Below are 14,209 nucleotides of genomic sequence, written 5' to 3'. Positions count from 1 at the left end.
TCTGGAGGCTGAACAGCCCCAGCTCCCTCAGCCTTTGCTGCTCCCAGAGCTGCTCCAGCCCTTGGGCATCTCCGCAGCCTGCGCTGGCCCCGCTGCAGGAGCTCCCTGGCCCTGCTGTGCTGAGGAGCCCCAGCTGGGCCCAGCCCTGCAGATGTGCCTGCCCAGGGCTGGCCAGAGGGGCAGGATCCCCTCCCTGACCTACCAGCCCCACTTTCTGCAGCACAGGTTTCAAAGCCTCTGCCAGGGTTTGCCATCCTGCTGATGGGATCTATATTTAGACAGCAGCATCCTTGGGCAGAGGTAGAGAGCCCTGTCCTGGCTGTGGTGTTCACAGAGCAGGAAGCCTGCTCCCTGGAAGAGGCAGATGGGCAGGATCAGAAAACACCCCTAGGGCTGAGGGATTGGGCTTTGGGAAGATGCTGGCAAGGGCTGGAGGAAGCTAACATCAAAGTGAAGGTTAGATCCTTCCAGCGAAAAGGCCTGTGTGGTCCTTCCCCTTTCCAGGCAGTACCCAGGATGACACTGTCCCTCAAGGTCCACGTGTCCAGATGCTCATCCATCCATCTCTTTATCCATTCTTTCCTCCCTCCCTCTCTCCCTTGCTCCCTTCCCTTCCTCTCTCTCCCTCCCCCCTTCCTCCTTGTCTTTTTCTAGCCATCCATCCATCGATCCATCCATTGATCCATCCATCCATCCACCCCTAGCCATCAGCTTTCACTGCACCCTGGAGCAGCTTTTGCTTTTCCTTCAGCCCTGCCCACACTGGATCGTGCTGGGGGATGTGTGGGGTGATGGTGGGAGCATCTCTTGGGAGCAGGCCGGGGTGAGGGACACTCAAAACTCATACCTAGAGGGTAAATGTCACATTTAACAGCTGGAAATGTGGGGTGGGGGCTGAGCCTGGGGGCTTTGCCAGGGCACAGCTGAGAGCTGAGCCTCGGGGAGGGCTTGGTGGAGGAGTGGGGAGGGGGAAGCTTGAAGTCGTTGGGCTTGGAAACCTGCTGGATCTCTCCAGCAAGAGCCCAGCTGAAGGTCAGTCCATGAGGTAAGAGGGGCTGCAGGGGGGCTCCTTGCTGAGCTCAGGGTCCCGGTGGGGGTGGTGGGGCCAAGGGCTGCCCAAGACCTCTCCATGAGCTCAGGAGGTGCAAATCAGGAGATCCAGGGATGGAGTCGCATCCTCCCCCAGCCGGGGCACGTTGGACACTGCGTGTGGCCAGGACGGGGGGCCCATGCCACGCTGCCCCTGCCCCCCATCCATCAGGGCTGACATCACTGCCTCCGGGCTAATCTCTCGTCCAGCAGCAGCTTCCCGTTTCCTTTCCAATCTCTGCGCGCGGGCGGCTCCTCTCCGCTCGGGGCCAGGCAGGAAAAGCCGTCCAGCTGGGCTGTCCTGCTGGGCTGCAGCCCCCACATGCCTGGCCCTCGCCCCACTGGGCCGTGGGCCACCCGCTCCCCCAGAATCCCCAGGAGGCACCCGGGGGGGCTCGGAGCCCCCCACACCCTGCCTGCCCCTTCCCTCGCTCGGGACACCAGTGCCCGGCCCCCTTCCTGTTTGTGCCACAGGAAACCCGGCGGTGGCACATCAATCGGAAAGAAATCCCCGCGCTGGGGCTGCTGGTGAGGCAGCCCCCCGCCTCCCCAGCCCCCAAATTTCACCTTGCTCCCTGGCTGGGGCGATGCTGGGGGCCAGGAGCTCTGCTACAGCTCAGTGCTGGATGTGGACCCGTGTCCCTGCCACCCCAGCAGCCCTTCTTCTCCCCGTGCCACCACATTTCCGGTCATTTTGGGCCACATCCTGGGCTGAGGTGTCACCCGTGCCGGCACAGCATTCCCTGGGGCTGGCTGAGGAGCGGGGACTCCCCGCCGGGCTCTCGGTGCTCAGGCAGCAGCTCCTCACACCCACTCAGGGCTGGCTAAAAATAACCCCACGGTAGAGCTGCAGCCTGATCCTGCAGAGAAACATCCGGGGAATGAGGTGGGATGAGGCTGCTTCCTGCAGGACTGGGGCTGTCAGGGGTGGTCTTCACCCCATTACCCCGAGGGCTCGGGATGCCAGCGGGCTCTGCCCCATGAGGGTGTTTAATGCCCTTGCTCCGGTCGCAGAGCACAGCTTTTCAAAGTGTTTTGGGGGCGATTTGGGACTGGGACGTGCGTTTTCACAGGTAAAACTGTCCCTGCTGAGGGTGCCCTCCGTCTGCCACCATGGCGGGAGCAGCATGAGGAATGGGGGCTGCTCCCCTCGCCAGGAACCCGGAGCACCGGGAGGAGGGAGCTGCACATCTGCTGTCCTTGGGTTTTCCTCGTTTTCCTTGTGGAGGCGGCCGTGCAGCCAGCCCAGCTGCAAGCCGTGGGAGCCGACTGTCCCCTCCCCAGCACTCTGTATGTGAGTGCTGTCCCCCTGAGGCAGCACAGGGGACACAACGTGACCTAAGGGGGTGGCTAAAGGGGGAACAGCGAACATCCACACCCGGGATGCTGGAGTGGGTGTCTGGGTGAATCGGAAAGGCTCAAGGTGTGGGGAAAGCATGGACAGGGCAGTGGCACTCACAACTCACAGCAGGTCAGGGGGACCAGTGAGCACGAGCCAGGTCAGAGAGGCCCCAAAAGCCACAGAGGCAGGGTCTCAGCAGGGGCCTCAGGTGGCTCTGGGCAGGCTGCAAGCCCTGGGTGCTGCCAGGGGGTTGTCCCACACCACTGCCTCGACTGTCCCCCATGTGCTGGCTGTGTGACATCCTGGCCATGTTCCCTAGTTTTTACCTTGCTGGGACAGGTCTGGGGCTGAGCAACCCAGCACCATCATCAGTGACAGCTCTATTTGCACAGGTCAGGCTTAAACCCAGCTGTGGCAGGAGCCCAGCAGCCATGGGCAGCCTCGGAGTGTGGGGGCGAATAGTGGGTGGAAAATCCCTCATCTGTCAGCGTATTCCCACAGCAGTGTCTGTCTAGACCAACTTCCCGTTGGTGGGAGCTGCCCCGTGCCCCACAGCCTCACCCACGCACACGCAGGGGTGCAGAGCCCGGCATCCGTCTGTCCTGCCCTGCTGTGGCCACCCCGCTCCCTGCTGAGGGTCACCCCGGGCTGCTGGATGGACCAACCCTCCTGTCCCACCCACACCAAGCACCTGCACAGCCTCTGGGTGGGCTCGGTGCCAACCTCATCCCGTGCCAGCCCGACGCTCTCTCGCACACACACCAACCCCTTTATTGTTGTGCCAGAAACCACAGCAGCGGCAAACACCGGGAGAGTGGGGACACAGGCTGCCCAAGCCCCCACTGCCAGGACAAGCCCCCCCAAACACCACCTGAGGGAGGGGTCCCCAGAGCCAGCAGGGCTAGAGCCAGCCTGCAGAGGCAAGCCTGGCACTCAGGAGAGGACCTGGGAGGGCTCCCTGAGGTGAAGAGCTCACACAAAGGGTGGTGGGGCTGCAGTGGGTCCAGCCTGACCTTGGCTGTGGCAGACCTTGGGCCAGAGCGGGTCAATCTAAGCCCTGTGCTGCTGCAAAGCCTGAGCAGAGCCCCCACAGCCCCCCACTTCTGGACCTTTGAGGGACACCCTTGGAAGATCTTAACATGGGAGAGGCATATCCTGATGCCAGGAAAGCTCCTATTCACTCCATGAAGGGTTCCCCCTCTCTTGCTCTGCCCAGCCTCTCCTTGGGGCACCCACTCCCACTGCCAGCACTACCTCCTGTGGGGACATCTCCATGGGCACAGGGGGCACCAGGGTGCCCATCCTCCCTCTTTCCAGCATTTTGTGACTCAGATTCCCATGGGACAGCACCCTGCTGCCCGGGTAGGGGGGTCTATGATGGAGTTGGAGAGCAGATCTGCCTATTGGGGGGCACGGGGCCAAATTCCTACCCGTGCCCCCTGGCTGCCAAGCCTCGGTCATGAGGGTGTCCCCCCACAAGAGCCCGTGGAGAGGGCTCAGGCCTCGTGGTCACTGGTGCTCAGGTGGTCCTCGGACAGCCCCGTCTCGTCGATGTTCTCCAGGGAGTCGGCGTGCTGCACCGAGAGCTCGGCCAGGCTCACGCTGGGCAGGGTGTTCTGCTCCGGGTACACCCAGGGCTTGTACTCGGGGTCGTGCTTGCGTTTCCACTCCGGGTACTTCAGCCCAGCCTTGTAGATCTTCTTCATGGCCTGCAGGCAGAGCGGATCTGGGGATGGAGCCCCGGCTCCCAGCTCCCCCACTGCTGGTTTTTGGGGGTGTTGGGAGGGGATGTGGGCCTGGCTTGGAGCACAGAGCCCCAGCAGCATGCCCAGTGTCACCCAGCACCCATCCTGTGTGTCACCCAGGACACATCCTGGGAGCCCTGGTCACCCAGCACCTGTCCTGGGAGCCCTGGGTCACCCAGCACCCATCCTGTATGCCACCCAGGACACATCTTGGGAGCTGTGGGCCACCCAGTACCCGTTCTGGGAGCCCTGGGTCACCCAGCACCCATCCTGTGTGTCACACAGAACACATCCTGTGAGCCCTGGTCACTCAGCACCCATCCTGGGAGCCCTGGGTCACCCAGCACCCCTTCTGTGAGCCTTGGTCACCCAGTATCCATCCTGTGTGTCACCCAGGATCCATCCTGTGTGTCACCTAAGGTACATCCTGTGAGCTCTGGGTCACCCAGTACCCGTTCTGTGAGCCCTGGGATACCCAGTACCTGTCTCATGAGCTCTGGGTCACCTAAAACCTGTCCTGTGAACCGTGTGTCACCCAGCACCCATTCTGTGGGCTCTGGGTCATCCACCACCCATCCTGCCCCTACCCAGGGGCTCTTAGGGGCAGCTCATCCCTGCTGCCTGTGCATCCCACCACCAGCCACGCACCCTGCTTACCTTCGGTGCCACAAACTGGGAGACACGGTTCACCACCCACTTTGGCAGCGACCCTGCAAGAGCCCAAAGCCCCGTCACTCGGGCAAGCAGGGCCAGCCCCAGGGGAGGCACCGTGAGCCTGCAGTGCTCCGTGCCAGCCTGAGCAACCCCAGGGCTGATGGGGGAGGGACCCCCCTCTTCCTTGGGTTGTCCCCACTCCCCAGAGTGATGGAGAGCCAGCGGGTGAGCTCTGGGGGCACACTGGGCACGGTGCCCCCTCCCCTCCCGCTGGCACTCACCGCGAGGGTCCACCTGGGTGAGGTAATAGAGGACACAGGCACCGGCGCCGTTGGCCTTGATCAGGTAACCCGTCTGCAGGGACACGGCCCTCACGAAATCCTTCCGGGGTGGGTAATTCTGCAGAGAGATCCCGTGCCCCTTAGAGCCTGCCCAGCCCTGCCCGTGCCTGCTGGCACCCCTGCCAGGACCGGGGGCAGTGGGGGGCTCACCGGGTGCTTCACGCTGTAGTTGATGATCATGTAGTCGTTGCCCAGGGGCAGCCAGGAGCGCAGGGTGACGAAATCCCGGTTCTTCAGGGGGCTGGGGCACTTCCCTGCGGGCAGGGAACAGTTACACCGCCAGCCCCACGGCCCCACACGCGCTCCCAGGGCTGTGGGGCTGGGCAGGGGGAGTCTCCAGGGGCTGGGGGCTGCTCACAGGAGTAGTATCCGACGTCAGCGTTCACGGTGAGGCGCCCGATGTCGTAGGTCTCGATCATGTTGGAGTCCCATTTCTTGCGGTAGCTGGTGTCGTGCAGCACATCGTAGAGGGTCTCGGCAGGGACATCCTTGCAGGAGATGCGGGTCTGTGGGGAGACAGGCAGGGGGTCAGCACTCAAGCCCAGACCACGGAGCTTTAGGCTGTCCCTGTGGGCAGTGGTGTGTCCGTGTGGGCAGTGGTGTGTCTCTGTGGGCAGTGGTGTGTCCCTATGGGCAGTGGTGCATCCGTGTGGGCAGTGGTGTGTCCCTGTGGGCAGTGGTGTGTCCCCGTGGGCAGTGGTGGGTCCCCGTGGGCAGTGGTGTGTCCCTATGGGCAGTGGTGTGTCCCTCTAGGCAGTGGTGTGTCCATGTGGGCAGCGGTGTGTCCATGTGGGCAGTGGTGTGTCCCTATGGGCAGTAGTGGGTCCCTATGGGCAGTGGTGTGTCCGTGTGGGCAGTGGTGTGTCCCCGTGGGCAGTGGTGTGTCCCTCTAGGCAGTAGTGTGTCCACAAGTGCAGTGTGTCCCTGTGGGCAGTGGTGTGTCCCTGTGGGCAGTGGTGTGTCCATGTGTGCAGTGGTGTGTCCCCGTGGGCAGTGGTGCGTCCCCGTGGGCAGTGGTGTGTCCATGTGTGCAGTGGTGTGTCCCTGTGGGCAGTGGTGTGTCCATGTGGGCAGTGGTGTGTCCATGTGGGCAGTGGTGTGTCCATGTGGGCAGTGGTGTGTCCCTCTGGGCAGTGGTGTGTCCCTCTGGGCAGTGGTATGTCCCTCTAGGCAGTGGTGTGTCCCCGTGGGCAGTGGTGTGTCCCTGTGGGCAATGGTGTGTCCATGTGGGCAGTGGTGTGTCTCTGTGGGCAGTGGTGTGTCCCTATGGGCAATGGTGTGTCCATGTGGGCAGTGGTGTGTCCCCGTGGGCAGTGGTGTGTCCCTGTGGGCAGTGGTGTGTCCCACTAGGCAGTGGTGTGTCCCTATGTGGGCAGTGGTGTGTCCATGTGGGCAGTGGTGTGTCCCTGTGGGCAGTGGTGCATCCCTGTGCTGCTGTAAAGCACGTGTGCACGGTGGATGCTCTGCACACATGGTGCAGGACACGTCTCTGCTTCAGGACAGCCCAGGCAGAGCCCCTGGTCCTGCACCCAGAGCGGGACTGGAAAGACCCTCTGCCCTCAAACAGAGATGACTGGTGGTCCAGGCTCTGGGGACCCTCAGGGACAGCAAAGGGATGCTCCTGCCCTGGCAGGATGGTCTCGGGTGTGGGGTCCAGCCTGGGGAGGCTGGAGGGGCCGTGGCTGTAACCTGAGCCCTGGAGCTGCCCACCCTGCCCAGCCGGTGCATTATTGATGAAGGCAGCGGCCCTGCTCCTCTCAATGCCGGGAGGAAGGAGATGTCATCTGCTCCTCGTTAGAGGCCTTGCATCTTTGATGAGGTGCTGTGTAACTGGAGATGGCCCCCTGAACGTGGCAGGTCCCATCAATCTCGGGCAAGCTTTCCCCGGTGGCCTGGGTGGTGGTTTGTGCCCGGCGTGCTGGACTCGTGCCCAGGACAGGCCTGGAGATGTGCTGCAGTGCCCAGGGCACCGTGGAGGAGTGTGGGAGCACCCAGACCCCTCCTCCGGCTCCCCCGCCCCAGCCACCGCCTCCCAGCTGGGTCGGAGGTGCTGCTGCAGGGAGAAGGGTGTTTCCAGCTGTAGGTGGAGCTCATGGGGCTCCTGGAAGCTTCACTTATCACAGCAGGAGCATCTCATCCTTGCACCCCCCAAATTCCCCACTAAAGCCTGTGCACCACCCCCTTCAGCCTCGGATGAAACAACACTCACCAGGCATAGCGGGTGATCAGCTGGAATGGGGGAAACACAGAGCCCAAAACCATCCCAAGGGATTTCAGGCGGAAAAAATCCAAAGCTCCAACTGCTTGGTGATCTCTGGGTTAATTAACTCCCTCAGTTAATGGAAAGACTGCGGCTCCTCTGACCCCAAGTTCCAGAGAGCTGTGCAGCTCAGCTCTCCCATAGGACTGGGTGGAATCCTCCATCCCATATTTCGGGAAGAGTCCCTGGGCAGTGCTAACCCCTATACCATGCCCAGACCCTCTCCAGGGTAGGGAAAAACCACATCAAGGAGGTACCACTTCCAATGAACCAGGCTGGGTGATGGTGCCTGACCCCCCGGACCTGCCTGGGGTCCCCCCTCTGTGTGGCTCATGGTGGCAAGGGGGACATAACTGCACCCCCTCTGCCAGGCAGTGTGTTTGACCTTGGCTGGACTCCAGGGCTTCCTGCCAGCCTGTCCTTCCAAGCCTGCCCTGGTCACACGGAGCAGCATCCACTTCTCCAGTCCGGATCTCAGGGATGTGGCGACACGGAGACTGCGGGACACCCTGTCCAAGGCTGGGCTGAAGTCCCAGCACAGGGCTCTCCCCGACCTCCCAGCACCCACACAACCAGACCTCTCTCCCTGCAGGAGGCAATCAGGCTGCTCAGGCATGATTTGGCCTTGGTAGGTCCCTGCTGCTGTCACCACTGCCCTTCTCCTTCAGGACATGGCTTCAGGACGATGTTCTCCATCTCTTTCCCAGAGATGGGGGTGACACAGCAGCCCATAGTACCTGGACCTCCCTTCTGGGAGATGGGTGTGATGGATGGCCTCTTCCCAGATATCAGGGAGCTCCTGCAGGCACCAGGACCTTTCAAAGAGATGTTGGCCAGACCCCTCAGCACCCCTGGGAGTGTCCCTGTGACCTGTGTGTGCCTGACTGGCTTAAGTGCTCCCTGATTCTAGTCCAAAAGCTCTTCCCTGGCTTGTGGCAGCAAGGAAATACAGCTGCTGCTTCTCCTCCTCCTCGCCTTGGCCCCGAGGGGCCTCCATCCACGGCAGCTGTGTGCCCAGCTCCTCCTGGTGCCTCCTCAGCTGCATGTGCTGGGGTGCAGGCACCTGAGATGTGCTGCTGATTGTTCTGTGCTCAGGAGAGTGGTGCAAGAGCCTCCTCCAGCGTGTTGTATCCCTCCCCACCACCTCCCCGTGCCTTCCCTGCTCCTCAGGTCACGGTAACCCTCCCCTAACACTCCTAGCTGAACAATCTCTCAGTCAGGTGGGCTGTCCTGTGGGTAAAATGCTCTGCCCCTCTCCCTGTTTTGGTGGATCCCATCCCCGCCTGGCAGTTTGGATTCTTGGTGGCCAGAAAAACCAAAGCCCGTGACACCCACCATGGAGCCAAGCATGGACCCACAGGATGCTCCCACACAGGGAGCCCACCTAAGATGGGTTTCCTTTCCCCCCAGTACCCTGTAACCTCTCCTGATATGCCCAAGGTCACCTGGCAGTGCCACTGGGGCTGCATGGATGAGCAACAAGGTGTAACAACAACCTGAGGGGCAGGGGGGCTCTTAAACTCTCCGAGATGCTCATCCAGTGAGGATAGGAGGTGATGTGCCCCGGGATGGGGGAGCCAGGGAAAGGACACCAGGGAGGGATCCCATCAGCCTGTCTCACGTCCGGGGGCTCCAGCAAGGCCATCTCCGTAACGTAACTGATCCCAGGGCCTTCCCACCTGTGCCCAGACCAAGGGCAGTGCAATGTGAGCCCACATGGCAGGAGGCCTTGGGCATCCCGGCAGGTCGAGAGGATAAAGCAGCTGGAGAAGCACCTTTGGGGGTCTAACCCTGCCAGCCCTGGGATTTGGGGCAGAAATACCCTAGACGGGCTGGACTGTGCACCCCAAGCGTGGTCAGCACCCCAGGGACCCTCGGGAGTCCCACAGCTGGGGCAGGGAAGGTCGAGGGTCTGCTTACCTTGATTTTCTGCACGGTGCAGCTTTCCTCCTGGCCCTGACTCCACACCGTCACACCAGCCTTGTTATACCGACAGTGCCAGCCCTCCAGGCTCTCACACTGATCCCTGAAGGAGCTGAAGTCGGAGTCATCTGGGATATAAACCATCTCCCCTCCTCTGGACATGAGGCTGAGCTGCTGGACCCCGGGCGCGGGCACTGGCTGCAGGCAGGCTCCTTCTGCCTCACCTCTCGGGAAACCCGGCTGTGCCCTTGAGCTCTGCCTCGCTGGGTGCCTGCTGCAGCTCACATCATCCTCCCAGCCCCGAGCCCGTGCCCCTGGAGCGGGCACCGGTCGCCCAGGCACCCCGGGATGGGCAGAGACCCGCAGCCACCCCGGCCACGCTGCGCCGCACGGAGCAGCGGGGGGGAAGGCTCCCTCCCTGCAGTTGCTATCGCAGCTGCCGGGAGCTCAGATGTCTTCCCCGGCCGGCTCTCCGGCATCACATTTCTCTCCGCTGGCTGTCAGCTCCTCTATTATTCAGCAGGTAGCAGCACGCAGGTGGCTCGGCTTTCAGGGCAGAGCTGCCCTCGGCTCCCCGAGCCCCTCGTCCCTCTGCCCCTGCTCTCCCCTGGCCGGTGCCCTGGCAATCTCTGTGCCTGACTTTGCAGCACCAGCTCGCTGGCAGGATCAGCTGATGCCGGGAGCAGGGGCCAGGCCTCCCGGCAACGCCAGCACGGGCCCTGGGATGGGGCCACGCTCCAGTGCACAGAAGCTTGGCTGCCGAGGGGCCCCGGGTGTGTGGGGTGGGCTCCTGGCCCACCTGGGGATGGGAAAGAATTTGCAGATGGGAGGTTGCCCCCGCTGGGCTCGCAGGATGATGCTGGTGGGGAAAGGCCCCTGGGGGTCTCCAACCCTCCTGCTTGGAGCAGAAACACCACCAGCACAGGAAAAGTCAGCCACGGCTTTACCCCGTCTTGAAGGATGGACTTGCCCACCTCACAGGTCCTGCTGCTCTGCCTCTCAGGGGAAAACTTGCAGTTCTACTGCCCACCCTGAAACTGCAATTCATGCCCCTTGTCCTTTGGTACATCTCATGCCCTACCAGGAGAGACCAGCTCTGTCACCAAGGCACCTGCCCTCCAGGTATGATGCTGGTAAATCCCAACCCATCCCTCTTGTAGCCTCAGGTCCCAGCCCTGCCAGCAGCATCTGCTCCCTCTGCAGCTCCTCTGCCTCTCCCTGAACTGGAGGGGCCACTCTGGACACTCTGCACCCAGCTGGGGGTCCCCTGGTGCTGCATGGAGGGGACAGGCTGGTGGCCACACTGTTCCTTGTGCCACCCAGGTTGCAGCTTGTCCCATTTGTCCAGCCTCTTGTCCAGAACCCAATCCAGGGCCTTGTCCCAGACAAGAGACCCTGTCCAGTCCCTCAGTGCCCAGCCTGGATGAAACCTGAGGTTATCTTGCCCATCTTGTTGATGTTCACAAGGTTTCTCTTGACCTAAATTTTGGATTTCTCAGGGTCCACCTGCACTGAGACTCTGCACACTCTTTCCCCAGGTTTAGCCTCACCTGCAAGCAAGGCTGCACTTGCCTCCTCATCCAACCCTGGGACAGGGATGGGGAACAGCCCCAGTACTGCCCCTGGGGTACCCCACTTGAGACCAGCATCGACTGGGGAAAAACTCGTGGAAGGGCCGGCAGGGAGAAAGCTGGAGAGCTGCAGCTGCTCCCAAGGCCTTGCCTGGGCAGGAAGGCTGCCTGCACTGCCTGTGCTCCTCCTCCAGGCACAGGATCATCGTGGGGCCATGTGTTTCCGAGCTTGGGATGCTCCAGGTGCCAGAGGCAGAGCTGCCAAGTGCCACGCTTGGTTAAAGAGCTGCCGCAGTGGGCAGGGAGTGGCAGATCCAGAGCTGGAAAGACCTTGGGGTGGCCTTGGGGCTGCAGAGCAGGGAACAAGTGTGGTTGGACAGATTTATGGCCTTGGGCTGTCTGACACCACTGCTGTGGTGTGCCTTGGGGTGCACAGGAGTGTGTGTGAGCTTGTGCACCCCCGTGTGTCCATGTGCAAGTGGGGACAGCCACCCCCATGCCCTGCAGGAGCCAGACACAGCCTGGAGTGGAGGGACCTGAGCCCGGGGGCTTTGTAGCCTCAAAGTGTGTCCATGGGGCGAAAGAAGGCAGGACACTGAGGTCCCTGGGATGGAGGAGCTCCGACAGGCTCTGTGGGAAGGAGCAGGCTGCTGGCACAGCAGCACTGAAGTGGAACCAGCCCTGCCTGGCCGCGTTTCTCTCTGCGCCTGAGAGACAGGAGCATTTCTCTCCCTGGCTGGACAGGCTGGAAACTGGAATGGAAAGTTCTTTCTCCTCTTCTGCAGCAGCCCCTGGGGCCACTGATCAAGCTGGAAAACAGTGTAGCTGTCCAAGAGCTTGCTGGTCACCATCACATGCCCCCTGCAAGCCACCAGCTGAGCTGAGCTGGATTCCCATGACCCACTTGAAGCACCCAGGGCTCGAAACAACCCCGTTTACTACTGCCCTTGGCTATTTTGGAACCAAGGTCTGGATCTGGGTGATGCTGCTGGGAGCCTGCTCACCCCAAAGGAGAAGAGAGGAGGTGAGTGTAGCAAATGTGAGCCACACATTAATGTGGCCTTGGCTCTGTCACAGCTTGATTAACTTCTCTTCATTGACCACGAACCTCTTGGAGTGAGTCCAGAGGAGGCCACAGAGAGGCTCTGAGGGCTGGAGCCCCTCTGCCACGGAGCCAGGCTGGGAGAGCTGGGGGGGGTTCACCTGGAGAAGAAAAGGCTCCACAGAGACCTGAGAGCCCCTTCCAGGGCCTAAAGGGACTCCAGGAGAGCTGGAGAAGGACTTTGGACAAGGGCACAGAGTGACAGGACAAAGGGGAATGGCTTCTCACTTCCATTATGGGATATTAGGAAGAATTTCTTCCCTATGAGGGTGCTGAGGCCCTGGCACAGGTTGCCCAGAGAAGCTGTGGCTGCCCCATCCCTGGAAGTGTCCAAGGCCAGGTTGGACGGGGCCTGGGGCAACCTGGGCTAGTGGAAGGTGTCCCTGCCCATGGCAGGGTATGGAATGAGATGACCTGTAAGGTCCCTTCCAACCCAGACTATTCTGGGATTATGATGATTCTTTGATCTCAGGTGCAACTTTGGGATGTACCCCCAAAGTACGACAGTCCCATCCTTCCCTGTGGAAGAAGTGTCAGGAGCTCAGCAGAGGGGAGGGAGGAAATGAGGGATCCTTCCCTGGAGGCATCAGGGCTGCCACCTTAGCAAGGCCTGAGCCTGAGGGACATGGACTTTACAGGCTCATTTTGCAGGATTATCTGTTAGCAGGGAGCTGGACAGTGAGTCCCATTGTGTGGTGCCTTCCAGCCCCTGCTTTTGGGGCTGGCTGAACCTGCACCCCGGGGTTAGGGGGAGTGGCTCATCACACCTGGTTCAGTGGGACACTGGCTTTCCTTGGCTATGGGATGCTGGCAGCTCGTGGTGGCCCCATGACTGGCATTCCCTGGGCTGACAGGGGCCCACTGTGAGCACGCAGGGTCCTGCTCTGGCCACACCATCAGTGTGTGAGGGTGGTAGGGGTGACACGGGGGACTGTCACACCAGCAGCCCCAGGGGTCCCTGTGTGCCCCACGGCCACCAGCTTGATGAGTGGAGCCTCTGCAGAGCCTGGTGGGGCTGGTTAGGGTACAGCAAGGAGGACTCAGCTCCCGTCCTGGCTGTGTCTGACTTACTGGTCCCTTCCTCCTTCTCCTCCTCTTTTCATTCTCCAGGTCAAATTTCTAAACCCTCCAAGTGTCTTTACACACTCCAGAGCTGGGATATGGGATTTACATCCTGGGAGTGGGGTTGCAGGGCATTGCATGTGGGTGTTCACTGTTCCATTAATGAGCTTGGATGCCTCAGCAGGTCGGGCTTCCAGCCCCTCCAGAGCTGGAGAAGAACATCCAATCCCCTCCACAGCCACCACTCCTGCTCCTCCCAGAATCGACTTTGAAAGCCTTTGCAAATTGAAAGGAAAAATGTTTTTCTTACAGAAAATGGTTCTGCTTTGGCTTTGTGTGAACCACAACACTGGCTGCCCTCAGATCCTGGTTCCATCAGGGTTTGTCTCCTGGGGAATGAACAACAGAGTAGAAGGAAAAGGTGAAGATGGGCTGAGAGTTTCTTGTCCCAGAGGAAGCCAGATGGAACAATCAGAAAGGGTTACAGCTGCCATACAGCATCAGGAGATGGTGGCTGGGGGGGTGAGGATGGTCCCAGGATGGGAGCAGGAAGGTGGTAAATACTTGAGAGACATCAGGACATGCTTTGGCTGGGCTGCCCCACCTCTGAGGGACAGTGAAAGGCAGGAAAGCCAGGGGAAAGTGAGATCCTGACCCAGGAGTGGTGCAAGGCATCAAACACCCTGGGGCTGCAGAGACCACTGGGGATACTCCAGAACCCCAGGCCTGCAGGGACCTCTGGGTGCCAAGTGTGGTCCCAGAGTCCCAGGACTTCAGGAACTGCCTTGGAGTCCCAGGGCTGCAGGGGCCCACAGGGGCTCCAGCGAGATCCCAAAGCCTTGGGGCTGCAGAGACCCCTGGGGCCCCTGAGAGACTTCCCCAGTGACACCAGAGCCATGGGGCTGCAGTGAGCCCTGGGGCCACAATGGAACCCCAAAACCCCAAAGTTACAGGGATCTCCAGGATCCTGAGGAGACCCCAGAGCCCCAGGGAGACCCCAGAGCCCTGGAGCTGCAGGGACTCACATGGTGGGGGTGGTAGTGGTGGGGCAGTGATGAGACCCCAGAGCCCTGGTGAGCCCCAGAGCTGCAGGGACCCCTGGGTGCCTGAGGGACACCAG

At 61.3% G+C, this 14,209-nt stretch overlaps 1 protein-coding gene across 1 annotated transcript; it reads right to left on the bottom strand.

Moving 5' to 3' along the window:
- Positions 1-3,181: 3,181 nt before the first annotated feature.
- Positions 3,182-9,957, bottom strand: LOC113983060 (START domain-containing protein 10-like). Its single transcript, XM_027711812.2, has 6 exons — positions 9,352-9,957; positions 5,530-5,677; positions 5,322-5,425; positions 5,112-5,229; positions 4,834-4,886; positions 3,182-4,140 (listed from the first exon to the last, which is right to left on the bottom strand). The coding sequence occupies exons 1-6, from the start codon at positions 9,514-9,516 to the stop codon at positions 3,928-3,930; spliced, it is 801 nt and encodes a 266-aa protein (XP_027567613.1). The 5' UTR covers positions 9,517-9,957; the 3' UTR covers positions 3,182-3,927.
- Positions 9,958-14,209: the final 4,252 nt, after the last annotated feature.

This window comes from Pipra filicauda, unplaced genomic scaffold, assembly GCF_003945595.2.
Source record: "Pipra filicauda isolate LSUMZ 115617 unplaced genomic scaffold, ASM394559v2 scaffold551_size315643_pilon, whole genome shotgun sequence".
NCBI lineage: Eukaryota > Metazoa > Chordata > Aves > Passeriformes > Pipridae > Pipra > Pipra filicauda.
The sequence above is the reverse complement of the archived record's forward strand: the minus strand, read 5'-3'. Positions and strand labels throughout refer to the sequence as shown.